This window comes from Amphimedon queenslandica, unplaced genomic scaffold (genome assembly GCF_000090795.2).
Source record: "Amphimedon queenslandica unplaced genomic scaffold, v1.1 AMPQUscaffold_13504, whole genome shotgun sequence".
In the NCBI taxonomy this organism is placed as follows: domain Eukaryota; kingdom Metazoa; phylum Porifera; class Demospongiae; order Haplosclerida; family Niphatidae; genus Amphimedon; species Amphimedon queenslandica.
Window position 1 is genome coordinate 401,751 of NW_003546260.1, and position 27,237 is coordinate 428,987.

The following is a 27,237-nucleotide window of genomic DNA, read 5'->3' on the forward strand; positions in this document are numbered from 1 at the left end:
GTGGCAATAGATCTACAATATTAATACAAGTCTAAAGATGGCAGCTGCTGATATGAGCTCTGTTTTGAGCTCACCGAGAAGCCCAAAGCCTTTGAAACCAGGTTTTTATAGACAAGATATAAATAGAGATACCTGGATTGTCAAGGAAAGGTACCAAGATATGTCTCCTATTGGAATTGGCGGCTTCAGTACAGTTTGGTAAGCAACCCTCGTTTTTTGTTACCCCCGAGGTTACCCCTTATGCTTCTTGCATATTTTATTGATCATGAAACCCAGTAAAATAGGCTTGTTTAAATCCAAGGATAGAACCCAACGAACAAGACAATTATGTCTTACTTCTGAATGTATTTAAATCTTTTTTAGAAATTAGGACAGTAGTACTGTATTTTAAATTTTTTTACAAGAAGTATTGCACTTTTGTTTGAAATAATATTTGTAACGCAATGCTTCACAATACTGTATTTATTTTATGTCAATTATTGTATAGTGGGTTGATTTTCCAAGCATGAAATCACCTTGGCACCTATTGGCAAATTTACAAGGCAATGCAAGGATAAAATTTTATGTCTTTCTTTACTGACCATTTTTGGTATAAAAGTAGTTGTCATAGATTAAAATAATATTCCTGAATACATGTATTTGAAATTGCAAAATTAGTGAATTTAAAAATCTTGGATTCATTGTACACCTTATGCTAAGATTGTTGTCATAGCATAGATATTAGAGTAAATGAAAGGGATTGAACCTCCATTTATTTGTTTTGTTGCTAATTAAACAGAGGCGGGTGGTCATTTTTTGGCAGATTTTGGAGCAAAAATCACAGATTCTATTGCTTTGTTTTTGAATAACGCCAAGACGGTGCCATTTATGCAAACAAAATTAACACACAATACTAACCAGTGTTTATGCTTTTTATTAATATTTTATGTTAAGCAAATCAATGTGTGTGTAAGTAGTTTTGTCAGTCTTTCACTAAAAATACTATCTTTTCCCCCTCTGAAAGACTCATTTTGTTCTTGAGCCAGGAATAAGTATAATCATCTTAAAGAGCTTGAAATCTCCTGTGGAAAGAGCTAACTTACACGTACTTGTTGATACTATGAAGCGTGAGTGTTTTACGAACGATGAAGTGTTTAAAAAAACAGGCGACTTTGTGTACCTACATGTATAACTGCCTGCAAATTGGCTTTATGGAGACAAAAACCTTGCTGCAGGTAGCTCTAAATATTCTATGTGGAATAGGCCATATATCATAAGCAAGTGCTATCCTGGAGCAACATAAAATTCCTTTGAAATCCTTCCAGAGCAACTTCACCAATGGAGGAGGGGGGAATACAATCAAAACACTAATAATTGTCACATGGTAATCCAACCCGCATTTCCTGTTGCTACGCCCCGTTTCCAATCCCTTTCATTTACTCTAATATCTATGGTCATAGGCTTTTGAGTAATAGCAAGAGTACATAATACCTAAAGAAAGTATTGAATGGTCCTATACAAGCTGCTGCATGAGGGCGTATTTACTCAAAGTCACAATCCGCATACTCCAGTATACTTTATCAATGAATATAATTATTGTGTAGACATTGAGTTGCCATTGTCACGAGTTGGCAAGTGCTTGGGGCACAAACTCCTGGATACTAGCAGCATTGTCTTTGTAGTTCATCTTTCCAGCCTTCTTTCAGTTCCTTTCTTGTATTGGAAGAGATTACCAAGTTTTTAAAGCTAAGGGCCAGATAATGTTGCCACATGGTTGATCACGTGATATGGTAAGTATACTGGAGTGTGCGGATTGTGACTTTGAGCAAATAGGCCCTCATGCAGCAGTCTGCTATAGGGCTGTTGGATACTCTCTTTAGGTATTACCGTATGTACTCTTGGTAATAGACATACCTACTTTATACTTACAGCAAATATTTTTGCCTCGTTGACTAAAACTATGTATTAAATTCTATTTCTGTACCATAAACACTTTGCTCTCTTTGAGTGGACTACTGTAATTTCTCTAAAAATTAGTCATCACCGTTTTGGGGCAGGTAATTTTGAGAACGATATGTTAGGCGTCAAACGGAAATAATTATGTCAAAATAATTATTTTTGATGAATTTAGAGGCAGCATGGTGGTGCGTGAGTGCATCATGAAAGTCTGCCAAGTCACTGCTTACCTGCCACTCCATTGACAGTAGATGAATATTATTGAGAATCCTGACGAAATTAGAACACGTGGTGGGGATATTTTTTGTGACGAATATTTACTTTAGGTACTATTTCTCCCAAATAATTATTTATTTTCAAAGTTATAGTGCCGAATTTTTAGAGACATTACGGTAATTGTCTATGGGTGTAAGTACAGTGTAGCTTCCTTAGTACCTTTGGTTTGAGTGTTATGTGATGTCATTTACTCATAGCAGACTCATTTCTTTTACAGAAAATATGCAAAGCACTACAATAATTTATTAACTTGTGCCAACTCTCGCTGCTACTTTAAAAGCCGAAGAGAAAAAACAACTGTGGTCTGTGGAGAGTCTTTCTAAACTTCCTCATTTGAATTTTAGTTAGACACCTGTACCTCCTAATGATAGCTCTAATATTATATTTGTCACCTAAAATTTTGTCAATTTTAGGAAAATGAAAAAGTTTAAGTATCTGTCAAAAGAATTTGTAGGGCAAGATTAATGATGAAATAAGTAGCCACATCTATTGACAGTAGACCAGATGGTGAAGGCAATACATGTATGTCAAAATTTTTGCTACCTGTATATTTTGAGACACTTGTGAGAAATACAGTGACATTTTTCTATTACTAACTAGTAACACACGTGTTGTTGTTCTGTACTTCTGCAAATGATTGGAATATTTTGTTGCATATGTTTGTACATATATTTTTTCTTGGATGACTACTAACAAGAATGACAAAATGGATGTTTAGGGGCTTTGGTAATAGCAATATAGATAACAGAGCTTAATTTTTATTGCAGCAAAAAATGTCACTCTCAAGCTACTGTCAAAAATGTCATTTAATTGTTAGTATTAAAATTTTTTTGCAGTGAAATCAGTCAAAAAGAAGCATAGGTACATGTAGCTAGGGTATTTCAAAAGGAAAGACTAAAGAAGTATTGGTCAACATTGACCAGCTCGAACTAGGGGACAGAGAAACTCGTATATGGCGAACAATGACAGCATATGTGGCAACTGTATTCATCAAGGACTATCTGTAACTTTATCATAGTTGTACTTAGGATTAAGCTTTAGCTGCAACTTAATTTTCAATAATAATGGGTAAAATACACTACAGTATATTGGATTAGTTTGTTCTTTTCTGATACATACCGTATATCAGGTAATTTTATTAAAGAAAATTTTCAGACAGAAAAATTTCATGTACTGTAGTTTTATTTTCGCATAGTGGCTCCTCTCCGAAATTTAATAACATACATTGTAAAGAATTTTAAAGATTTTGTGAATGATCCTGCAGAGTACCTGAGTTTGAGGAGCTACACGTATCTCGTTTATTAGACTGTCTGCTATTTGCCATGGAAGAGATACTTTAAAAAAAACAAGCAGCACCATTTTACTATGCCTTGACAATAATGCACGTGGTATCTGCGCAAAATTTGGCATACAAAAATTTATGCATGAATAAAATTATTATGAATTTTGATTTTGCAAAAAGCCATGCATCCAAAAATGTAATACAGATGAAAATTACCATATATATAGTATTTTACTAGTTACTACTTTGAGTAGTAAATGCTGAAAGGTACTTACTCAGGGGTGGATCTAGGGGGGGGTACGTTTGTGGGGTTGCAACCCCCCCAAAACATTCTAACTCAAAAAATTTTTAATGTTTTTATTGTTGCAACAGTGGTGGAAGTGCTAACCACCTAGTTTATATAGCAACATTACTGTGGTTAATGAATATAATTAACAAAGAATGAGCTCAAAAATGGTGGAAAAGTTGATTTTCACGTAATTTTAACCACAAAATAGCGCAGAAAAGGGGGGCATGGCCAAAATCGCGGCGCGCTTCGCGCACCATTTTGTCACTCAACCCCCCCATTTGCAAAATCCTGGATCCACCCCTGTTACTGATTGCTATTTTTGCAGGTTTCAGGGCACAAACCACAAGTTATATTCAATTAGCTACATGTGTTAATTTGCCCATCTTGGCTTTGATTTTTCTTGTATTTCTCTAGAGAAGTCTCTTAGACAGTTATAAAGTAATTAAGGTTTACATTCAATTAAATGATCAAAGTTACACAGGCGTTGACGCAAAATTGGCCAAAATTAAATTTTGTGTGGCGTTATGGTCGTAAAAAGGAGAAACAGTGTATGTACATGTAGATAAGCAATTTTCTTTTTTGGTGCAATATCAACTTATAGTTAGGGTTTTAAGTACTACAAATTTATAGCTTCTTTGATACATGTACGTGCACATGTACATTTAACTAACACAGGATATGATTTACTTTGTTTTGATATTTTTGGGGGTAGGGTATTTGCCTTTTGGAATTTATCTGTTTGACTTCATTTTCTGTATAATGCACATTTCTTTAGCTGTGCAGTGGACAGTGAGACAGGAGAGAAAGTTGCTCTTAAGAAGTTAGCCCGACCATTTCAAAGTCCTGTTCATGCTAAAAGGGCATACCGAGAGATCAAATTACTAAAGATGCTGACACGTTCAAATGCTAATGTTTGTCAATAATTGTTGTCATAAAAATAAAGGAATTTATGTTTTTATTTATTTATAGGTAGTTGAACTTTTAGATGTTTTTACTCCAAATGATTCTTTGGATTCATTTAATGACATGTGAGTGTATGTAATATTTATAGCTTTAGTTATGAATGGCCGTTTTATTATTGAAATGCAGCTACTTAGTGACTTGTTTTATGCAGAGTGATTTAGACAATGCTATTAAGATACAACCTATTACTGACGACCAAGTTCAGCTGTTAGTGTATCAGATATTAAGAGGATTGAAAGTATTCTAACATCCTTTTTGAATTGTATTTATTTTGTGTTAGTATATACATTCAGCAGGTGTAATTCACCGGGTAAAGTGAAAAATTTGATATTGCATAATGCATATTAACTAAATTTTAGGATATTAAGCCAAGCAACATTGGTGTGAGCTCTGATTTGGAAATTAAAGTATGTAAACTTTCTTTTAAATTATGTGTGTCATCATTATTGGATCAGATTTTAGACTTTGGCTTAGGAAGAAAGAAGAAAGGAGAAATGACAGGTTTACTTCTTAAACATGACTATGTCAATTGTTATGATGTACATGTACTTGTAGGTTATGTTACAACTCGTTTTTGGCGTGCTCCGGAAGTTTTATTGCAGTGGATGCATTATGATCAGAAAGGTGTTGGTAGCAATAAATTATATGCTATTACTTTTGTTTGTAGTTGATATATGGTCTGTTGGTTGTATTTTAGCAGAATTACTAACTGGTCGTGTTCTTTTCTTTGGTAAAAACTGTATCCTTTGTATTTTTTATATGAAAGAAATGGACTATTTTGTTATTTGCCTTAATTGTATTATTTAAAGATCGAGACCACCTTAATACCATTCTTCAAATTTGTGGAACTCCTGATGAAGAAATGATGAGTAAGATTGATTCTGATGATGTAAGTTACTATTATATTTTCTTACACATTTATTTTTGTGGAATTTCTTACAACTAGGCTCGTACATATATTAGAAGCCTGCCAACTTTTGCAAAAAAAAATTTTAAGGAATATTTCACAGGCGCAAATCCTCTTGCTGTTGATTTGTTAGAGAAACTTCTTCATCTTGATCCTGATCGACGACCTTCAGCTGCTGAAGCGTTGGAGCATCCATATTTTAGTTGGCTGCATCGTTCTGATGATGAGGTATGATGCATTGTTTCTTTATTGTGTTGTACAAGTACATGTATTGTAATTCTGTAGCCAATATGTGACCAGCAGTACACTGATGAAACAGAGGATAAGGATCTTGACACTGAAGCTTGGAAAAGTGAGATGAAATTGTTAGGTATCTTAATTTTAGTTTTCACAGGATTAATTTATGATGAACTTCTTATACCTTACTCTCCGCCTTTCAACACACAGCCAATGGATACTTCTTAACTATAATAGTTGTACTTCATTTTTTTATCAATTATTATTTTAATAAAAATTATTGATTCTGAAAAGCAATTGTGATGTGTTTTGGTTTATGGTTTGAAGTATAATGGTCTACTGATATATTTTAACGAAGTTCTTTGCATAGCAATTATTGCTACAAAGTGACATGCAGTCTCAGTTTTGAAGCTACAGTTTTAGTTCTATCCCTGCTATGCAACAAAGTGGGAGGGGGTGCCTGGGGCAGTGCTGACCACGCCTCTTTGTTAATAGTGGTTGACTGACTTGACTCTCGTCCCTCTGGTTGACTGGTTCTTTGCTCGCTTTGTCTTGCTTTTAATAATGTCGGAACCATCCATTCTGACCGTGTTGCTCTCTTTGAGTTCAGGAGAGACATTTGAAGATATACCAGTGACAGATTTGGAAGTAACACTGGGTGAATTCCTTGACGTTTCTCTAAAGGCGTTGGAAGTGAGCATTTTTTGTTGTTAGTTCTGGGGCTGTATCTAGGACATGTGTGCTATAGTCCCCAGAGCCTCTGTTTTGTTCTTAATAAGTGTAAGCAAATGAGATAGGTTTGTTTTCCTGGTCATTCTGGGATGTACACGTACATATCATGCATTGTGGGAGGGCCTGATACACCTTCGTTCCTGTCATCTGGAATTAGGAATCTTTCTATAAGTACAACTACATGTTGTATAATTATTTTGTGTCTTAGTCTATTTTGGTGAATAGTTAATGTAAATAAGTGTTAGTCTCACCCTGCCCCTTCGCTACCTGCAGAGGAAGGGTTTGGAGACACTGCATGCCATCTAAAATGTGTGCAAAGAAGAGCACGTGGTTGGCTCTACGTCATGTGACAGAAGAGACTACATCAGTCAAAACAGCTGAAAGAGATTCTAAAAGAAGATAAGGATAAGCCTCTTTGACATCTCTTGCAGATTTGATAGCAGCAACTCATCACAGAGTGCCATAACATTTCCTTTTTATTGATGAAGTTTTATTGTAACACGTGACAGTATTATTGTGTTATAAATGCGATGGCGTCATTGTAGTAACCAGCATAATAATGCTTCTCTTAAACCTTGAGAAAGAAATCGATGAAGTGTTATAGGCTCCTTCCTACCTTTATTTGGTCCTCAATCTTCCTTCCTCTTTTATCTTAGAAGAGCTCTTTGGTTACATGACTACTTGTCCTACACGTGGTTCGAGCAATCTGATTGGGACATAGATTTCTCTGCATATAGCAACATTTTTTACTACGAGTGTCTCCAGACCCTTCCTCCAAGGTAGCAAAGGGGTGTGGCAAGACTAAATAGGTTTATGTCAGTTTTGTTGTTAGGAACACCATACACTTGGTAAACAAAATAGTATAAGAATTGTACCTGATACTGTGATCACTTTTTGTCATCACAGAAAAGTATAGATAATTATCAAAGAAAAAGGCAATGTGGTGCCTCAATGGCAGCCTGTTTGTGTATGTTAATTTAGTGCTACAGGTACCTGCTTACGTATAGTATATGTGCTACTCCTTTGCCATTCTAGATGATATTAGATAGTAATGACGAAATATGACTGAAGCTGGACGTGTCAGCAATAGGCTGACAGACATATTGCTGAACTAGAGTAAACTTTGGGGGAACACAATTAAAACATACATATGTAGATAAGTCATCACATAAAATAATTAAGCCACCACATTATGTTTGAATTTACATGTACACAAGTTACACATACATGTACTTCCCCCAAAAAATTTTGGTGACATTTGAAAAAGGAGAATATCAGTTGACAATTAGTATGTTTTTCTATGAATACAATACACTATAATACAAATTATAGCAAACTTATAGTCAACTTAAATGTGATGCCTGCCAACTTATTTTTGACCCACTAGTGCAGTGCTGTAGGTATGTATACTACATGTATTATGTACTGTATATTAAATAATGTACAAAATGCAGTTCCAAATTTTATTTAGTATTGAAGAGCATAATTATTATTCCTTAGCAAGATGCGATTCATGTATTGTACATGCAAGTCGTACAATGCACATGTACATGTGCTTGTGCATGCGAAATATAACTAGACGTGATTAGTAGGTAGAAAATTGAATGCATGGTGTACCGGCATGTACAATTGTACATGCATGTGTACCTACTTACAGGTGTTTGTAGCTCTACCGTAAACCTATACTCTTGTATCTTTATTGTAAATAGAGAAATTTTCAAAAAATTTAATTTTTCAGATTATTTAAGAAATTAACTACTTTATATTTGTTTTAAAAGAATATCTAGTTTATATCCATGACTTTTACTCCAGCTTCAGTTCTTTCTTTATAATTCTCGTAGCTTCCCTGAACTTCTGCTCATGCCTCTTTAGTCTCTACTCTCTACCAATACTTTCTAGTTAAAATAAGCTGCCAGGTTCTAGAGGAGCTACATGTAGCTTATAATGAAAATGAGAGTTATTTGGATAATGATGACTATCTAAAAATTCAAATCATTATTCAATTTATTTTCTGATCAAAATGGTCTGGATTTATGGTATATCATTATCATTTCATTGCATCTAGTGAGCATAAGTATTGAAATATGTTATACTGTACTAATAGGTTATTAAGTGCCCTTTGTTGTTAAGCGCCTAGTTCTTATTAGGCGCCTAGCTCAATGTAGCTCTTAGCATGGGTTTCTTAAGAGCAGTACAAAACAGTAGGAGTCCAAGCAGTAGGAGTTAAAGCAGTAGGAGTCCAGACACTTTTTATAAGCATTGTGGCCACGAACCAGACTGTCAAAAGATCATTCTTCACCACCTGCCATTGTAAAGCCAGTAAAGTGATTAATTAATTATTATTGTAAACCACACCTACTGTATTTATTAAGCGCAGAGTCATTATTAAGTGCCCGTTTTTCTGTCATTTTCTGCATAAGCGCCTACGCTTAATAACCCGTTAGTACGGTATGAGAATTTTGGGCCTTGTATACAAGCTATTTATGGCGTGTACATGTATGTTTGCCTTCTCCTATGCTACAGTATAATTGCACTATGTATACATGTATATGTATATCTCCCTTTATTTTTTAAAGTTTGCCACAAACAGGATATATGATTGTCTCTTCACCATCATGAAAATGTGTTTCATTGTTAGGGAGATTGTAAAATAACTTTACCAGAAACTGATAGTGACTTAATTGATACTCAAGACTTTCATGTCTTTTCAGTTGATAAATCAGAGGAATTTTCACTCTCTACTCAGCTTAAGAATATTTCCTATATAAGCACAGCTTCTCTGAAAGATCCACCTACTTTGTTCCTTGAATCTTCCATTTTTCGCTCCGCCATTGAAGTTGACATTGACTCTCGAATCAAGAGAAGAAGAGAAACAATTGGTAGTAGGTTAGTGTAAACTAAATCTTATTATCTCCTTTATTGCACTATATACTGTACATGTAGTGTGAAAAATAGTGCTCCCTATCCTCCTGTTCGTTCACTCTCCCTTAGTTCTAAGGGAATGAGTTCAGAGCATATGATATTTCTTGCTGGTAGGAAGGAATATGACAATAATATGTCACAGCGCATGTATGGTTCAACTGATGTAATGTCTTTAAGTGAAGGCACTAGTTCACTTAATTTGCCTGAAGAATCTCTTCAAAGAGTTTTTTCTAATTCTATGTCAATGATTGACGAAACTGGTTCTATTCAGTCGTATGGATCAGAAGCATCTGAAGTTTTGAGGTTTGCCTTTATATTTTTCAATGTTGTATTTAAAGTATGTACATGTACATGTAGTAGGAAACTTGGTGGAAAAGATGGACTACATGATTCTGATGCATTTAGTCATGGGGGTGAAAGCAGTCAGGTAAAGTTGTGTTTTAATTTTAATTTGTCATTTTGATGTGTAGGAAAGTGAAGTACAACATCCTCCAAGGGTATACATAAGACATAGCACATGTGATGAAGAGCAAGAGACAGTTGTCAAAACTTCTGGTGTGGATGATAATAATCTTTTACCTACTTGTGAAGAAAACACTCCTCCTGATACTCCTGCAAAACAATCGTCAGCATTACGTTCAAGAAAAGTAAAATTAAGTTCACGTAGAGCCTCAGCAATGGCAACTCTGAGTCCACTACCTGTCAATGATGATACAGTATTGAACCTACCATCACCTCTTTTGAATGCACAGGTTTTTATATTTACTATTTACTTTTTGGTGTGATATACATTTACATTTGTATTTGTCATAGGGGTCATTTAATAGAACTACTTTTAGAGCGTAAGTTAATTCGTTGGTACGTGTATGTGTCATTATTATTATTCATTTTGTCATGTAGGAAACGTAATGGTTCAACTGTGATTAGCCCACAGCATACCAAGGTTTATGGTAGCATCAAAGTCAGTACAATTATAGATCGAGTATACTTCAATTTATGATCTCATTATTAATGTAGTTGTTTGTTGTTGATTTTGATATAGTGGTTGCTAATATCATTCTTACTATGGATATCAGAGGTACAGTATGTGATGTCACTGTAATGCACTGTACACTTATATTGCATCAAAGAATATCATTTATTATAATGCAGGTGATAACACTGTTACTCAAATCAAGCAATCTCTTTGGAGACTCCTGAGGTATGAAGTTTTTGTGCAACATTTTCTATTTAGTGACATTAGGGATGAAGGCCATGTTACCCAAGAATGTGATTCTCTGTGGGATCCTGAGAAGTTTACCCTGACATATGAAATGAATTCTAGTGTATATGAGCTGTATGATGAGCAGCAAATATTGTATGTACCAGTTTTTTCAAGGTTTTGCATTTCCATGTGTTTTAATTATTTTCTTAGTCAAACAACAACTGTGGCTCAACTTTGGCGTCAGGAAAAACGACAGAAAGGTCAACTATCTGTGGTGACAAAAAGAGCTGAGAGCAAGGAAGAGAAGACCTTGAACATGGCCATTAGCTCAATGATTGGCATTGGACTCTATCAGCTACAGTTTGCTAATAATGATGAGCTAGATATTACTAGAAGAAAGATGGTTGCGTAAGTAGATTGCATGTGTTACAATTATCATTATCACAAAGAAATTTGTTATAAGTTGAAATAATAATCAGTTTTTGGTTAATTCAGTTACAATACATGTATTTTACATTGACCTTGAGAAAGTCTACAAATGTTTATAAATGTTTTTCATTTATGCGATTTACTGTACACTTATTTGTACATGTATTAACACTACTAGAATAGTAGTTTTTGTGCTAGCTACATGTAGCTGCATTTATATAGAAATATTAATATTATGGGGACATTTGTTATGTGTGGTTTGTTTGGCTTTGTATAGGCTTTATTGTATGTATTTACATGTACATGTATGCTGTGAACAATTGTAATTTAGTTAATAATGATTATTGTTAAATCCACATTAGGTTCACATGTACATGTATATAGTCATTTTTGCTTCTTTAATGTAGTCAATGTACATGTACATGTACAATGTAAAATCATTGTATCAGTTGATGCATGAATTTGTCAGAAGTCCATGAAAAGGCTGCAGCTGAAAGCTTGTTGCACTCATCCTAGAATAATGATGATTTACGTTACATACTGTAGGTCGCCTTTGTTTTGAAGGCTGTAAATTTTGAGAATTTGCTTTAAAATCTATTTTGTGGTTTTAATTTTTACGAATTTATGCTATCTGCCATCTTGTACCGTAATTTAATTTTTATGAAAGTATTTTTTGTGAATAACTATTTTAAAAAATTGCAAAATTGGAAAAATTTACTACTCTCGAAAAAAGGCGCCCTACTGTACATTCACTACATTGTACACTGTACATGCATGATTTCATATTTCCATTGTCATTTATTTTTGTAATTTCAATGAATATTTTTAATTCATAAAAAATAATTGAGAATTTGCAGTTGTCATAGTACAATTGCAAAAATTTCAGACAATAAGGTTATGGAGCTGTGTCATAAAACACAGTTTTTGCTTTTAATTTACATTTAAAAATGTATATTAACTACAAATATACGTGTACATGCATACTTACATATTTTTGTGTAAAAAAGCAATAGTAGTAGTAAATAAAAGTAGGTACATGTAGATACATGCATGTACATTATACATGTACATGTACAATGTTCATCTATTGTGATAGTGTGTGTTTATTTTATTTGAGGTTCAGTTAACTTTTAGTGAATACAGTTTGTTGAAATGCTCCTATTGTGAGCATAGCTGGCTGACTGTGCTGCTGTTATACATGTACACAATTATACTATGCATATCAAAAAGCTTATTGTTTCATTTTCTGTTATAATTATGTAAATTAGTGAGCGTCAGAAGGCTGTTCAGCAGCGAGATCCAGCTATGTATTCAATGGAAGTAGAAGTCCAATTTACTCCTTTGCCACCACATGTGAAGGCTATGGTAAAATGTTGCAATACATCAACATGTGCAATGTTCTACTTTTCCCTATATACATTATAGATTGGTGAAGAGAATAAGTTGCTTGTAAAAGTTTATTATGAAAGTGGAGCCTCTCAGACGTTTCAAGTAGATGGTATGTTATTATTTTATTTGATGTTTAGTTAATTTTCTTTTAGTCAATACAGTTGCTGATGACTTTTTACCAACCGTATTTCCCACTGAACCACACAAGAGAAAAAGATTAGGTTTACCAGAGCATTGGTAAGAATGTCATTAGATGATTACAATATTGATCACACGTACATGCACATAATAGCAACATCAGTGACTATGTTTTGAAAGTTGCTGGAAGGAGCTCTTTCATTCATGGAAATTTTGAACTGATAGATTTTTCACCAATTGTAAAAGCACTAAGCAAACGACGGGACATAGTATTAGCTCTTGTAAGAAGGTCTGACCCAAAGGATGATCTACCACAGCATTTCCCTGATGTAAGCTTTGATATACATGTACTGTACATGTACTTATGGCAAAAAATTTGTTAGTGGGACTTGATTGATGAATCTACTGGACTAACTGGTACACATGAAGAGTTGTCAGCTCTTGGTAAAGAACACTCTCAAGTGTTTACAATGTCAATGTGGGATTTACAGCATAAATTCAGGTATTTACAACGTATGTATTTAGTACATGATCATAATGAAGATTCCATTGTTAGAGTGAGAATTTTGGGTCTTGATAATTTACGGGATTGTTCTCCTGATTTTGATGTTATTTATGTTGATGTGGCTGTTTTCCATGGTGGTGAAGAACTTTGCCGAACTCTCTCTACACATGAAATTACTGCATGTAAATATCCCCGTTGGAACCAGTGGCTGGTTTTTAATATTGCAGTTAAGAATTTACCAAAAGTGAGTGTACATGTACATGCAGTACGTGTGTCCAGGGACATGTATAGCAATGTTACTGTGGCTAGGAACAACAATTACATGTACACTGTGTCACTGTGTATTTGTACACATATGTAGGCTGCAAGGCTCTGTTTTGCTGTCAGTGGTGGAGTTCGTCGTAATGACAGCCGAAAGCGTTCAAGTACTTGGAGTAAGAAGGATTTTGTAAAGCAGAATACCCTCAGGGGAGACAACATTCAAGCTGACCGCCCACTTCATTGGGTTAACATGCAAATCCTGGATCACAGAGCCTTGTTAAGGCAAGGTGTGCTTCGTCTTAATCTTTGGCCTTATAGTACATCTGGTGGTGAGGGACGTTGGGGAGGAATGTCTCCTGTTGGATCTACTGCTGTTAATCCTGATGGAAATACAGCAGCTGTTCTTTTTATTGAATTAGATACATACCTACATCCTGTTGCATGTCCCACTGAGGGTTGGGGAGATGAAGAAATCAGGTATTATTTTTGTTCATTATTTATTTATTGTCTGTACATGTGTACATACATATAGTCAAGTTAATCAGCCCCACAAAGAGAGCTCTCCTTTCAGAAGTGAACTTGAAAAGTCAATATCAAGTGATCCTTTGGCTAATGTATTGTCTTTTATTAAAGGCATTTTAATTATATTCTTTTTGCTTGTGCATGCATGTATGTATAGTTAGACAAGGTTGAAAAGGAGTTATTATGGAAGTTTAGGTATCAGTTGACTAATAGCCCAGAGGTAAGTTTTTTGACAAATGATTGTACTGCTATTATAATAATTATTAAGGCTCTTCCAAAATTCTTGCAATGTGTTGATTGGGCTAGTCTAGAACAAGTTACTGAAACTCATAAGCTGTTACAGTTGTGGTCACCTATTACAATGGAAGTAAGTAATGTTCTGAATGTTTTAGATTATTTATGTGCATATACATGTGCATGTAGTACAATGTGCATATTTAAAGTGTGTTTTTACTATACATGTTGGTGTATAGCTCCTAGAATATTTGATGAAAGTCTAAAACTAATACTATATTCACTATCATTAAGTGCATAATTACAACCTGAAAGATATTATTACCCAGTGTCCTAAGCGACATGCTAATAATGGAGTGACATACATGTACATTGTAATCTGCTCGGAAACAGCCTTCAAATTCACATACTGTAGTTTATGGCACCCTCACTGCATTATCAACTACCGTATACTGGGATATTTTCGTGTCGCTAAATTTTCGCGAATTTTGCATTTGTAAGATTTCACGAAATAATATTTTCGTGAATAGCCTGTCAACTCCACCACGTGGCAATGGAAATTTAGAATTTTGTGATTTTTATTTTCGCGACGGAGCAAAAAACGCGAAATTTGCGAAAATTTGGCTACTTGAAAATTGCCCAGTATACGGTAGCACAAGCTTGTACTAGTTGATAATGGTAGTGAGGGTGCCATAAACTATGTGAATTTGAAGGCTGTTCCCGAGCGTGTTTCACTGTTCCTCAAGATTACATCACCTCCATTACTAAAATTATACTTGCACTATTAAAGTTGCACTATTTACATGAAAACACAAGCAACTTAAGTTATGTAATGACACATTTAGTTCCAATTACAAAACACACCGTATAGCGGAAAATTTTTGTGGCCCGAAATTTTCGTGGATCTGTCCAAAAATCAATTTTGTGGCTTTAATTTTTGTGGTTTTCTACAATTTGGCCTCTTAAACTGTATAAAATCGATTTTCGCGGATTTTATTTTTGTGGGTTTGGAAAAAAACGCAAAATCCACGAAAATTTTGGGCCACGAAAATTTTCCACTATACGGTACACATATTTCAAAAATACATGTAGGTTGGCCTTGAGTTATTGGATTATCATTTTGCGGATGAGAAGGTACGAACAATGGCTGTTGCAAGATTGTCGAGACTGACTAATGATGAAGTGTTAGTGTTCTTACTGCAATTAGTTCAGGTATGTATTGTGAACTTACATGTATGTTTAAAAGTACAAAATGATTTTTTAATGAAAGGAGAATTTTCATGCACACATGCACATAATGTATGTTTCTGCCTTTTGTCTGTTTTGTTCTACTGAAAAAAATTACTGCATAATTTCTAGGTACTGAAATTTGAGCCTTATCATGATAGTGCCCTTGCTAGATTTCTTTTAAAGAGGGCTCTTTTGAGTAAACGAATTGGTCATTTTTTCTTCTGGTAAGTTTGAAGTATATAATGCATTGTTATTTTTTTATTGTAAATGCATGATGATAGTGAGAATACACCTACATGTACATCTACATTTACCTTTACATTTTGAAATTTGTGTTTAATTTGGTAGCAAACAGTAATCAAACAAGATTCATACTGTATCTTGCAGGTACCTTCGATCTGAGATGGATTCTCCACAGTTTTCACAACGGTTTGGTATTTTACTGGAAGCCTTTTTAAAGGGATGTGGCAAAAATATATTCGTAAGCCTTTTATAATCTAATGAGTATTTTGTGATTTTGATTTTACATGTACATGTATGTTAGATTGAATTGCAGAAACAACATCAAGCTGTACAGGATATTATGTCTATTGCATCAGGAGTAAGACATGATATATATGTACATGTATGTAGTAATTACATTATTTGTAAAATTCTTAGCTGAAGAAACATATGGAGAAGCATAAAGGTAGTGCTACAGACTATGCTAAGGCTGATCTTAGTCAGCAAAATTTACCAGAATATTTTGCTCCTCCATTTGATCCAAGGTACATTAGTTACATTATTGCTACTCGTAGAAGTATTTATGAATTTTTTCTAGTCTACGAATGGGAAATTTACAAGTTGAAAAGTGTCGCGTTATGGACTCAAAGAAGGTACATACATGTACATGTATAGTTGTATTTGTAAGTAATTGTAAATGACTTTAAATTCTATTTAGACCCCTTTGTGGCTTGAATTTATGAATATGGATCCATCGTCGACTACACAGAAACCTATTAAAGTGATAGCTAAACATGGTGATGACTTGCGACAGGACATGCTTACATTGCAGATGTTAACAATAATGGACTCTGTATGTATAATAACTGTTTTTTCATTACTCTATACATAAATAGTTATGGCAAAGCGAAGGGCTTGATTTGTACATCATTCCATATGGTTGTGTTGCGACTGGAAATGAAATGGGAATGATTGAAGTTGTCCAGGATGCTGAGACTGTTGCTAAGGTAAATTTCAATTCTTGTACATGTACATGTATGTGTACAAGAGTGGTATTTATTTATTTTCTCAAGATACAACTTCATCATGGAGGGAGTTTTTCTACTTTGAAGGATGAGCCATTGTATGAATGGTTAAAAAAGAAGAATCCAAAGTATTGATTGTCATAATTAAACATCGCTACATGTTCTATTCAATATAGCCCTAAACATTTTGAGCAAGCTATTGAGCGTTTTGTTTATTCTTGTGCTGGCTATTGCGTGGCAACTTATGTCCTTGTAAGTACATGTATAATATGCATATGCATGTATGTACATGTATACATGCATATACATGTATGCATGCACATTATATTCATGTAAATATACATGTACATACTGCAAGTGCACAAGTGTATCCTTTATCTTTCCATACAGGGAATTGGTGATCGTCATAATGATAACATAATGTTGACTGTCAGTGGTAACTTGTTTCATATTGATTTTGGACATTTTTTGGGCAATACAAAAGCATTTTTGGTAGGCTGTTTATTTGTATTGTAGGTCTTGAATTTCATCATTAGGGAGTTAATCGTGACAGAGCCCCTTTTGTTCTGACACCTGATTTTGAATATGTTTTAGGCAAAAGGGTACAATATCGGTTTTTGTTAATTTAAGAATTGATTAATTTTTTAGACATCAGAAAATTTTAAGAAATTTGAAGAAATTGCTGTTAGAGCATATCTTATCATTCGGAAAAATGCTAATCTGTTCATCAACTTATTTTCTATGGTAAATGTATTATAATTATTAATTATAATAACTTTACATTATTTTGCTTACATGTACTTGTAGATGAAATGTACAGGCATTCCAGAGCTCCGTAGTGTGGAAGATTTAGATTATTTAAAGAGTGTACTTGTGCTTGGAAAGAATGAAGAGCAAGCTGCTGATCATTTTCGACAACAGATTCAAAAATGTTTAAGGTTGCAGTGGAGCACTCAATTGAGTTGGTTAGCCCATAACTGGGTTCATCGATAACTTTATTATTATTATAATTAATGTTCAAATGTCTTTTTATCTTGTTTTTAATTGTGAGAAATCAATGAGAACCATTGCATTATTTTAGCATCATTATGATTATTCTGTGTTGATTTAATAGAAACTGTAAATTGAATAAGTTATTGAAAATATTTTGATGGAGTAAAACACATTCTATGAACTACTAAAGGCAAAAATGATAAAATGTTCACTATATACTGATTTAAAAATTCATATGCTTTGAAATCATCAAACAGCTTGTTCGTTTCAGAATGCTTTTTTGCAGGTGGATCTGAAAATAGTAACATACAATGAATACAATGATCATAATAATTATTATATCAACAACTATTTGCTTGTCTAATACCAAATTTACACTAGAATCAACGCTTCTTGTTAATTGTGAGAAATTAATGAGAATCATTGCATTATTTTAGCATCATTACGATTATTATGTGTTGATTTAATACTATAAATTGAATGTTATTAAAAATTTTCATGGAGTAAAACACATTCTATGATCTACTAATGGCAAATGATAAAAAGTTCACTACTGATTTAAAAGTTCATCATGCTTTCGAAATCATCAAACAGCCTGTTAATTTCAGAATGCCTTTTTGCAGGTAGATCTAAAATAGTAACATACAATGAATACAATGATTATAATAATTATCATACCAACAACTATTTGCTTATCTAATACCAAGTTTACAGTGGGATCAACACTGCTCTGTACTTCTAAAGTGTAGCTGCCAGCTATGAGGTGAAGGAATCAACAAAGTTGTTATTAGTCATAAAGGTTACCAGGATAAATAGCTACATTAGAAAACGTGGCTCGAGAATAATAGCCATTGCTTTTAGGAATAAGTGATGCTTTACTTCTACCAAATATTTGACCCCCACCTGCAAAACATGACAGCATCATTCAATCTTTATTGCCTATATACCATGTACTCGAAGAATAAGTTCTCCCACAGTGTAAGCATCACTCATAACTGAAAATTCTGGCATCTACATATAAACGAATCAATTGAAGTAGATAACAGCTATAAAACTACTTGTTTATTTTCAATAATGTTACTGGTCTGGGGTGGTACAGCCCAACGGAGGTTCGCTGGGGGATAATCTTATGACACAAAAGTAAGAAATGTGTTACAATTTAGCACATGTACTATAATTATTCATACATTTTCCAAGGAGCTTTTTGGATTCAGTCAATATTTTCAATCGATCACCTTCATTATGAACCTTAAAAAAGTATAATATATGCACATTTATTGTAAGCTCACAAAGGCTTTTAATGCTTCATCAGTTGCAATGGCCACTTCACTTAATTGGTTGTACCCCTAAACAACATGAAAATCGGATACCAGTTTAAATAAAAAGTCACCTTCTCTGCAAATGTTTTTACATATTTCAATAAATTCATTTGCTTGAACCAAGGAATAAGTTCTTGCTCTAATAATAAAAAATAAAAAGCAGGTAACCTTATTAATTTTTTTACCAAACCCATAAAACTGAACACTTGATACAATAGTAAATTGATCTCCATAATTGTCAGCAATTACAATACGCCAAAACTAAAAAAGGTGATTTTTGCACGAAACATTTTGCCTCACTTGAGAAGTTGCATAAAAACCTTTAAAATCTTGGCCTTCAGCTGGAAAAATACGTATAAAAATGAGCTCATTGGCTACTATGAAAACCTACGAAGAAGATTCATGTCTTCTGGACCAACCAAGTCAGCTTTGTATTTCCCAACAGCTGTCCATGGGCCACTACAAAATTATGAAACAAAATGCTTGCAAAATAAATTATACTTGAGCGAATTTGCACTTTCAACAGCAAAGGAATATATCATTGTCTTGTTGCCCCTATTAAGCAGTGCATACATGCATGTCAATAAAGATAATAACGAAATTCAATTACCATCCATAAATTCTCACTCCAGTAAGTGTATAATTAGCTCCTAGGTCAAATGCTACCTAAACAAAAACCATTTGGCTTTAAACTATAAAATTGATTTACCCAGTTGTATGCTCCTGGGGCTGGAATCATCCAGTAACTAAATGGGTCAACTAATGTGAAATAAAGAAAAAAAATCAATAAATTACACACACAATTACCATCAAGTATATTTGTTACAGGATGCTTTTTTGTAGCAGCACTACAATGTTCACTGTCATTTTTTAACCATTGTACATGGTTCTTCAAAAGTAAATGAGTAACTATACAAATATACAATACATACATTGAAAATATATAACATCAATAAAAATAATTTACATGTAACATCAGTAGTGTCATCATTAACACTTTGTGATTTTTCCAGATGTGCCTACATGTAATTATATTAAACATTATTTGGAAAAAATTTATAGAAATGTTTACTCGTGCCACTTGAGGTTTTTGCCCATGGTATTTTTTAATAAGCTTCATGAAATCATCTTGTCTATGCTCAGGGTGCTTGCGGATGATATCAATAACAGATTCATTAGCTCCATCTCTCATTCCAGCCTGAGCTCCAAAACGTAACAATATTTCAAATGCCTCTTTCCTACATTTCATTGTATCCATGATATCGGAACGTTATAATAATTATATGCTATACAATAATAAAATTTAGTTACTTAAAAGCTATTGCCAATACATAGACAACACTATGCTGTACTTACATGTATGTATCTTAAATAATATGCTATTTAAAATAATCAATTCCAATAAAAACTAAATTTTACAAGCTCAAAATATGGCAAAATACTAATCAAAATTCCATGTATGTACATGTACTATCATTAAAATAAAAAGTATATATATTAACATGCACTAACATAATGGCTTTAAGTATACATAATGAAGCATGTTTTGCTGGTAAAATACCTGAAATATTTAACTGATTCATGAAGAGGCATCTTTCCTAATTAAAAAATTATAATAAGTTACACATTAAAATGGGTAACTGATAATATGTAGTAGTAATACCAGATTGCTCATCAACACAATTTGGATCAATCCCTGATTCTAATAAAAGTACAAGCACTTCTCCTCGACCTGCATGAAAAATTAATAACAAATTTGACATAAATTAAACAGTAAAGAGAGTTTTGTACATTAATACTTTCTTACAACTTACTTTTGTGTTAATAATGGGAACAAAATCAAACGAAAAAAGTGGACAAAGTTATGAACTATTTGGTAGTACTGTGTATACACCAAATATTTCAAGGGTATAAAATTTTGCTATTTGGCTGCATTTTTGTACAAGTTCATGATATTAATGTAATTATAATCACACTTATTATACAATCAGCAAGCTATTTTGCAGATTTTAATATCACAATCTTTTTTAAAACGCAAAATTAAATCCCCACAAAATACATGTATATGGCATATAAGGTATAGGAGAGAAATTTTGGCAAATTCCTAAAACTTTGGATATTGCGGGTTTTAATTTGGTGAATTTGTGACCATGTGCAATCAAAAATGTGCACAATGGTACAAAAATGGTGGGTTTTATTTTAGTAAATGCCTATCAATATACCAAAATTTATTTCCTCCAAAATTACCCACTACACGGTAATTAAGATGCAGAAATAATGCTCAAAAGGCATACAATTCCTCCCATAGTCTTAGCGAGAAGGATGTATAGGCAATTAAAGTAGCTAGTAAAAACATTAACACAAGAAAACTTAAATAACACTTAAAATTTAAATGATAGAAAGAAAAAAGGAAGTTATAAACTAAATTACAGGAAAGCTGAGAACAGACTACAGTGAATAAATCTTATTCAAGTACTGGAAGCGAATCATTAGAGGAAGTTGCATGATGGAATGAACCAGCAGGTATTGGGCATAGGTAAGCAAATAATGATAATTCAAAAGCAGAAGCATCCTTGCCTGCTTCAGGCTATGCTAAAGCTACTTTTATCATACTTAGTAGCTATTAGTCTGAATATAAAAAAGAAATGAATACAAAGTGTGTTGTAATGATGGTTTTGGTCAAACTTTACTGGTCAATTAATCTCTAGTAATGAATGGTGCCATTAATACATGCACATGCACAGTTTCACATTATTCATGTAAATTAACTGCACATAAAATGTATACGTAGTGTATAAGTCAATGGCAATAATAACTATAGCAATGAGTGTACATTTCTATGAACACATTGAATGTGAATACTTAATTCTGAAAATTACTGGCTTGCATAATTTTAGTTGTATTGACCCTAAAATTTACAACCAGAATATTAGTTTGTATTCTATTTCTACATCAGTTAATTTAAGGTTGAAATGCACTATGCTTGGACCTTACAGTTAAACCTTCGATGATATTCGGCAAGATGAAGCATGAAGTAGAGAGATTCTCAATTTCATGCAACATGCTGAACCACACCAAAAGGTACAGGCAACGAAGTTGTCTAGTGGATGATCTCCTTCAATTAGATATGATACACTTGCCTTTAGTTGCAGCTTCAATAATTGTTTTCTTAGATGCCAGAGTTTCAGAATCTGCATCAAGTAAGACAGCAACAGCTTCTAAAAAAGAAATTGGACAGCAACAACGTTCATACACATTATGTTCATGTGCCTCACCTTTTTTGTTATACCTGATTGCCAAATCAAGAGGAGTGTCTCCAGCATTGTTTGCTAGTAAAACACTGGCATCATGCTGTAATGAAAATACACTAATGAACTATTTTGCTTATACAAATATAAGCATACATGTATGTAAACAGCTAGAAAAATGCTATGGCAGATGCTAGTGAAAAAGTTCAAGTCCTTGTAATGTTATGCAGTAAATTAGGTTACAAAACTTAACACAAATTTTATTCTTAATATTCACAGGTGTACCATTTGTATTGTTTTTGCACTTGAGGAAAGACATGCACCTCAAAAATGGTATACATGTACATGTCAATGATGTCACTAATACCTTTAAGCTACCATACATTTGTACATGCATATGATTTATTACTTGCATTACTGATGATGAACATAAAATACCATATAGGAGTTATATTTCACTAGAAAAAATTTTGCAAATTTTGTGTTTTCATTAAATTCGCGAAATTAAATTCCACAAAGAGGTGTGGCACACTAAGAAAAATGACTGCAGAAGGTAGGATTCACAAAAATTTATACCAACAAATGGCAAATCTGGACGAATTTGCGAAATTTTATACCAACAAAATAAAACCCCTATACGGTAATACCTAAATTTATATATCAATGCTTTAATGCCAAATTTTGTGACCCTAACTGTAAAATGTAGTAATACAGTAGTAATAGTTTTACAGTATCTGTGTTTCTCTTATTAACAAAAATAACGTTACACATTATATAAAAAGAAATATAACCTGCAAAAGCTTGATAATAGAAAGAGTCTTTCCTGGTGAACAATACTGACAAGCATAATGAAGTGGAGTATCTCCAACTTTGTTTGCTGACAAAGGCTATGGAATCAAAAAAATTTACACATACAAAGTATTTAAAATTATACAGATGCTCCATTTAGTAATAGCAAGTCAACAACTTCAGAATGGTTCTGCCAAGCAGCCATATGAAGAGAAGAGTTTCTATAAAAAAAACTTTGTATCCAAAAAAACTTTAGAATAATGCTGACCCTTGATAATCTCGAGCATGAATGTCAGCAGAAAAAGACAATAACATAGCAACAACATCTTTATGGCCTAATTAAATATAATTTTTTCATACATGTATTATTGGGTAGAAATTGTTACCATTTAGTGATGCCAAAATTAGAGGGGTTAAGCCATTTTCATTACAACAGTCAACATTGACATGAACAGACTTCTCTTTTTGGACAATAAGAGGTAAAGAAGGGCGGCGTTGAATTGGAGGGACAGCAGTTGGTTCCTCAGCCTCTTCCTCTGCCAAGTCATCCAGACGATCCTTTGATAACCATCTTTTAAGAAGATTAGATTTTCCTTTAAGTACATTCTAAAGTGAAATATCAGAAATAAGTATTTGTAGGATACACAGGAAATGTTGTAAATGCATACATGTATTGTACGTACACACAATGCACATGCTGATACTTGGCAAAATTGAAGTGTTAATCAAGTTGAAAATTAGGGAGTCCAAAATGGAAAATCCTATACTGCTGAACATATATTTTATCAATAACGTCATGCCTTAGTCAAAAGTACTATAAGTGACTTCTAACTTAGAGATGACGCAATTGAATTCGAAAATCTAAATGTAATAATAGCCATATTATCTATTTTTGTACTTTTTTTATCACTTCATAACTTTCCATCATATTTTAGATGATGAGAGAAAAACAGGTTGAGGTTTCTAACATAATAGTCAAAAGGTTTAATACTAGGGCTTATAGTATGCTTTCAAAAAAAATAATAAAAAAGGAAGCTGATATTCAAGCTTCTACTATGCACAGTTTGAATTGACCAATCAGTCTGCTTCATAGTGGTGAATAAATCACTTCAACTACCATATTATTTATACACTTCTCTTAAGAACACTTTAATTAAATATTTTGCAAAACTGTCCAGTAATTAAGCTTGATTTAATTTTTATGGACCTGCCAGTTAAATGCATGTTATATATACATGCACATGTATGTCACTAACTTAGCTATCAAAAATAGCAAAAGAAGAAGCTATAACATCAATACATAATAATAAGTCATAAATATGCATAATTTTTGCCACCCTAGTGTTATATGTACCCTGCTGTAATGTGTGTTATTTTTAAGGCTAATTCAAACTATCATTTGTCATTACTGGAAGTGTCTAAAAAAGCGTGGCATAATGCAAGAATTTAAACTTTCATAACTTAGGCATCCACATTTACAGTGTTGTCAAATCATCAAAAAGTACACATGCATATAGTTACATTATACAAACTATAATTACTACATGCATGACGTCTTTTCACTTCAAACAACTAGATTTGTGTACTAGATAACTGGTAAGAGTATTGAAGTTTTACAGTTAATTTCAAGTATAGATGCATGCTCATTGCCAAATTACTTGTAAATAAATTTTGTATGGGAAAAACAAAGTGCTGCCAAAACAAACTTCCAACCACAATTAATCATTTTTCTAAAACATTTATGCTAAGGTAGAATGGCTGTCGATATTGTAATTAATGTAAATATGAAGACAATAAAAGTGTCTATAGATAATAAAGCCAATTTTAAGAAGCAGAGTTTCATCAGCAAAATATTAATTGTGATCATTGAGATTTTCAAGAAAAGGTATTCCAAATCACTTTGCTATTATCTGATCCAATTATTAAAAGGTAGTGACAAATTAATTCAGATTCATTTGCGACAATTTTATTCTCAAATCTCTGTAGCAGCATGCACATGGTTAAAATTTAGCTTGCAAACCTACATGTATTTTAGAGTCAATTTGTCAAAATTGGCAATCAATTCTTTAGCTATATGTTTTATTCCTATTAATTTCATCACTAAACTATAAAATAAGCTTGAAATAAATTAATACTCACGCAAAACAATTGTGCATTGAGTAAATCAATGTACATTAAAAAAGTTACTGAAATTACTTTAATGATGTTAATGCCATTTACTTTCTGTGCCTACTTTGGTTCCGTCCCAATGATAACAATAACATATGCCTGCATTTTACCAATGAAATCACAAAAGCCCACTTTATCATAACCCTTAGGCTTTTAAGGTAAAAAAAACACAGAGAGTGATTAAAGCAAACCTCCATTGCTAAAATTTACCTTAAAATTATGACAAAAATAGCAAGAGGTTAGTTACAGTTAAACGTACATAAAGTGAAAAAAAAATGAAAAAGCACGTTGACAAAAAGAGTTCACAATCCACCTCTTCAAACAGCTTCTAGTCTGTGTACTACTGTACTGACTACTGTGTAGTCTAGGTGCTCCCAACAACGCTTATTCCACGACTAGCTAATCTACAGCATTAATTTTGTGCTATCATACACACTACACCAGTAGCTTACATGTTGATGGTGACGAGCTCGAGGACGAGCTACAGTACAACGACAAAGTAACATTATAAAATAGCTAACCTCTAACTTAGATAAGTTTCCAGAAGAAGCATATTTTAAGAGTTGATGTTCCTTACTCATTTTTAACGTAATATGAAACTTTGAAAGTGTCAAACTGGCTTTGGCAGTGTCACCGAGCTAACCGAAATTAACCGGAAGTAACTTTTATAGTCTTTATATGGAAACAGTGCCTTTGCCTCCCCCGCATAGTGTATTAGTGTCATTTCATTTTTCTTAAACAAACCAGAAGGCTATAATAGCTGTTGTATAAATTAGCTCATTATCAATGGCTCTCTTTTTTGTAGGTATTTTTACGGGCTAAGTTGGGCCAGGATTTTGGCAAAATTTTTTGTGATGTTGACAATTGCAAAATAATAAAGATCTGAGAGTATGTAATCTGCCAATCTAGCTCCTTAGGTCAGGCTCTTCTGTGTGGTAGGGTATCTTTTTCTATTTTTTTACCTTACTGTTTTGATTATTAATTTTCTGCGACACCACTGTTGAGTAATTTTTTTGCATCAGGAAAAAAGGACTGCATAGACTGCAGACATGGCAACAACAAACAGTGGTTACAATTTAAATTACTCATTATTGCTACTGCATTAACTCTAGCTACATCAAAAAATGAGAATGTAGACACTAAATGTCAAAAAAATTTCGTATGTTGGCCAGTTTGATCTTAAGCCTTGTTGGTTGTATCACCATCAACTAGCACCAACATGTCAACCCTACATACGAGTGATATGACTACTTTATATGACATCGATAAGTATGTTGAATTGCAAAAAGCATCATGGTAAATTTTGTGTGGCATTTGCAGTTAGCTGATAACATTATAAGTGCAAGCATTATTGATCTTCATTCAGCTATCGTGTTAGTTTGAATTTGTCTAAAGTCTTGAATAAATGAATTAAGTGCATGGTTGAGCCTAAGCCTCTCCATGATTGAACCTATAAAAGGAATTTAAATATTTCAATTCCTTTTACTTAATTATACCTAGGCTCAGGCTCAATGCTATACTACATTTTTTTGAAATTGTTTGTTCCACGCTTAAAAAAATTAACTTGGATTTAAATTATACTGCTTGTGTTCTCTTGTTTCAAGCAATTGTTTTGTGTCAGTGATTTTATGTAAGACTGTAGCACTATAATTTTTAATTATCTTTTACATGTGTGATTTGGTTTTTGTGTTTATCAAACTAATTATGATACAAATGTACATGTTACTTATTTAGATCAGTGCAATTTCCAGTCAAAGGATAAAAAATGAAAGAATGCATTATGAAAACAGAAATAATCAATCTTAAATTTCCCTAGGAATTTATTAGTATACATTGTATTAGTTTTTGTATCACATGGAGACTTTTTATTTTTACGAGGAGAATGGAAAATTATAGCACTGTGTCTGCATGGCATTTACAGCCAAAAAAATCCTTTTGAAATTAGGTAGCTTAGTACAATAAATAGCATTGTTGGTTCTACACATGCAGCTGAATCTGTGGCCTAAAGCGAGAATGG

The 27,237-nt window shown here is 33.2% G+C and overlaps 3 protein-coding genes across 5 annotated transcripts; 2 read left to right on the plus strand and 1 right to left on the minus strand.

The window, feature by feature from the left end:
* The first annotated feature begins 1 nt into the window (after nucleotide 1).
* LOC100638630 (mitogen-activated protein kinase 14-like) lies at nucleotides 2–6,234 on the plus strand. Of its 2 annotated transcripts, XM_020008936.1 has the most exons (13): nucleotides 2–198; nucleotides 4,558–4,693; nucleotides 4,752–4,810; nucleotides 4,872–4,983; nucleotides 5,026–5,055; nucleotides 5,105–5,152; nucleotides 5,201–5,246; nucleotides 5,301–5,369; nucleotides 5,413–5,484; nucleotides 5,555–5,634; nucleotides 5,692–5,880; nucleotides 5,938–6,004; nucleotides 6,047–6,234. In XM_020008936.1, exons 1-13 carry the CDS (start codon nucleotides 38–40, stop codon nucleotides 6,115–6,117), a joined length of 1,140 nt encoding a protein of 379 aa, XP_019864495.1. In that variant the 5' UTR covers nucleotides 2–37; the 3' UTR covers nucleotides 6,118–6,234. The 2 variants fall into 2 exon arrangements, with proteins under 2 accessions (XP_019864495.1, XP_019864494.1); XM_020008935.1 differs by having other exon boundaries at nucleotides 5,201–5,369.
* A 121-nt stretch (nucleotides 6,235–6,355) lies between these two features.
* LOC100638758 (phosphatidylinositol 4,5-bisphosphate 3-kinase catalytic subunit gamma isoform-like) lies at nucleotides 6,356–17,831 on the plus strand. Its single transcript, XM_020008937.1, has 35 exons — nucleotides 6,356–6,582; nucleotides 9,260–9,507; nucleotides 9,565–9,846; nucleotides 9,901–9,970; nucleotides 10,014–10,295; nucleotides 10,357–10,385; nucleotides 10,444–10,504; nucleotides 10,561–10,621; nucleotides 10,696–10,744; nucleotides 10,787–10,900; nucleotides 10,958–11,155; nucleotides 12,445–12,541; nucleotides 12,602–12,674; nucleotides 12,718–12,802; nucleotides 12,858–13,032; nucleotides 13,087–13,205; nucleotides 13,260–13,452; nucleotides 13,570–13,946; nucleotides 14,002–14,083; nucleotides 14,149–14,211; nucleotides 14,260–14,358; nucleotides 15,318–15,437; nucleotides 15,585–15,679; nucleotides 15,843–15,936; nucleotides 16,000–16,056; nucleotides 16,116–16,222; nucleotides 16,276–16,330; nucleotides 16,396–16,530; nucleotides 16,574–16,684; nucleotides 16,751–16,830; nucleotides 16,879–16,954; nucleotides 17,093–17,194; nucleotides 17,239–17,304; nucleotides 17,351–17,446; nucleotides 17,510–17,831. Exons 1-35 carry the CDS (start codon nucleotides 6,454–6,456, stop codon nucleotides 17,693–17,695), a joined length of 4,266 nt encoding a protein of 1,421 aa, XP_019864496.1. The 5' UTR covers nucleotides 6,356–6,453; the 3' UTR covers nucleotides 17,696–17,831.
* Nucleotides 17,809–25,876, minus strand: LOC100638887 (uncharacterized). 2 transcript variants are annotated; one of them, XM_020008938.1, is made up of 26 exons: nucleotides 25,742–25,876; nucleotides 23,438–23,657; nucleotides 23,320–23,386; nucleotides 23,197–23,272; nucleotides 23,054–23,149; nucleotides 22,290–22,365; nucleotides 22,155–22,232; nucleotides 20,678–20,746; nucleotides 20,576–20,612; nucleotides 20,087–20,252; nucleotides 19,982–20,033; nucleotides 19,822–19,923; nucleotides 19,724–19,773; nucleotides 19,625–19,680; nucleotides 19,516–19,569; nucleotides 19,406–19,473; nucleotides 19,315–19,355; nucleotides 19,200–19,275; nucleotides 19,086–19,153; nucleotides 18,985–19,041; nucleotides 18,883–18,943; nucleotides 18,754–18,821; nucleotides 18,643–18,706; nucleotides 18,500–18,598; nucleotides 18,374–18,451; nucleotides 17,809–17,987 (listed from the first exon to the last, which is right to left on the minus strand). In XM_020008938.1, exons 1-26 carry the CDS (start codon nucleotides 25,799–25,801, stop codon nucleotides 17,836–17,838), a joined length of 2,091 nt encoding a protein of 696 aa, XP_019864497.1. In that variant the 5' UTR covers nucleotides 25,802–25,876; the 3' UTR covers nucleotides 17,809–17,835. The 2 variants fall into 2 exon arrangements, with proteins under 2 accessions (XP_019864497.1, XP_003384014.3); XM_003383966.3 differs by lacking the exon at nucleotides 17,809–17,987 and adding an exon at nucleotides 18,141–18,324 and having other exon boundaries at nucleotides 25,742–25,873.
* Between the last annotated feature and the right edge of the window lie 1,361 nt (nucleotides 25,877–27,237).

Bases quoted from the DNA above. Each gene is read 5' to 3' on its own strand.
- LOC100638630 (XM_020008935.1), top strand. From the start codon at position 38: ATGGCAGCTGCTGATATGAGCTCTGTTTTGAGCTCACCGAGAAGCCCA. The intron at 4,694-4,751 runs GTTTGTCAATAA...ATTTATTTATAG, and splicing joins TGACACGTTCAAATGCTAAT to GTAGTTGAACTTTTAGATGT. The intron at 4,811-4,871 runs GTGAGTGTATGT...ATTGAAATGCAG, and splicing joins TTGGATTCATTTAATGACAT to CTACTTAGTGACTTGTTTTA.
- LOC100638758 (XM_020008937.1), top strand. From the start codon at position 6,454: ATGTCGGAACCATCCATTCTGACCGTGTTGCTCTCTTTGAGTTCAGGA. The intron at 9,847-9,900 runs GTTTGCCTTTAT...ATGTACATGTAG, and splicing joins GAAGCATCTGAAGTTTTGAG to TAGGAAACTTGGTGGAAAAG. The intron at 16,831-16,878 runs GTATTGATTGTC...TATTCAATATAG, and splicing joins TTAAAAAAGAAGAATCCAAA to CCCTAAACATTTTGAGCAAG.
- LOC100638887 (XM_020008938.1), bottom strand. From the start codon at position 25,801: ATGAGTAAGGAACATCAACTCTTAAAATATGCTTCTTCTGGAAACTTA. The intron at 23,273-23,319 runs GTCAGCATTATT...TTTTTTTTATAG, and splicing joins CATGCTCGAGATTATCAAGG to AAACTCTTCTCTTCATATGG. The intron at 18,599-18,642 runs GTATATAGGCAA...CATGTTTTGCAG, and splicing joins ACTTATTCTTCGAGTACATG to GTGGGGGTCAAATATTTGGT.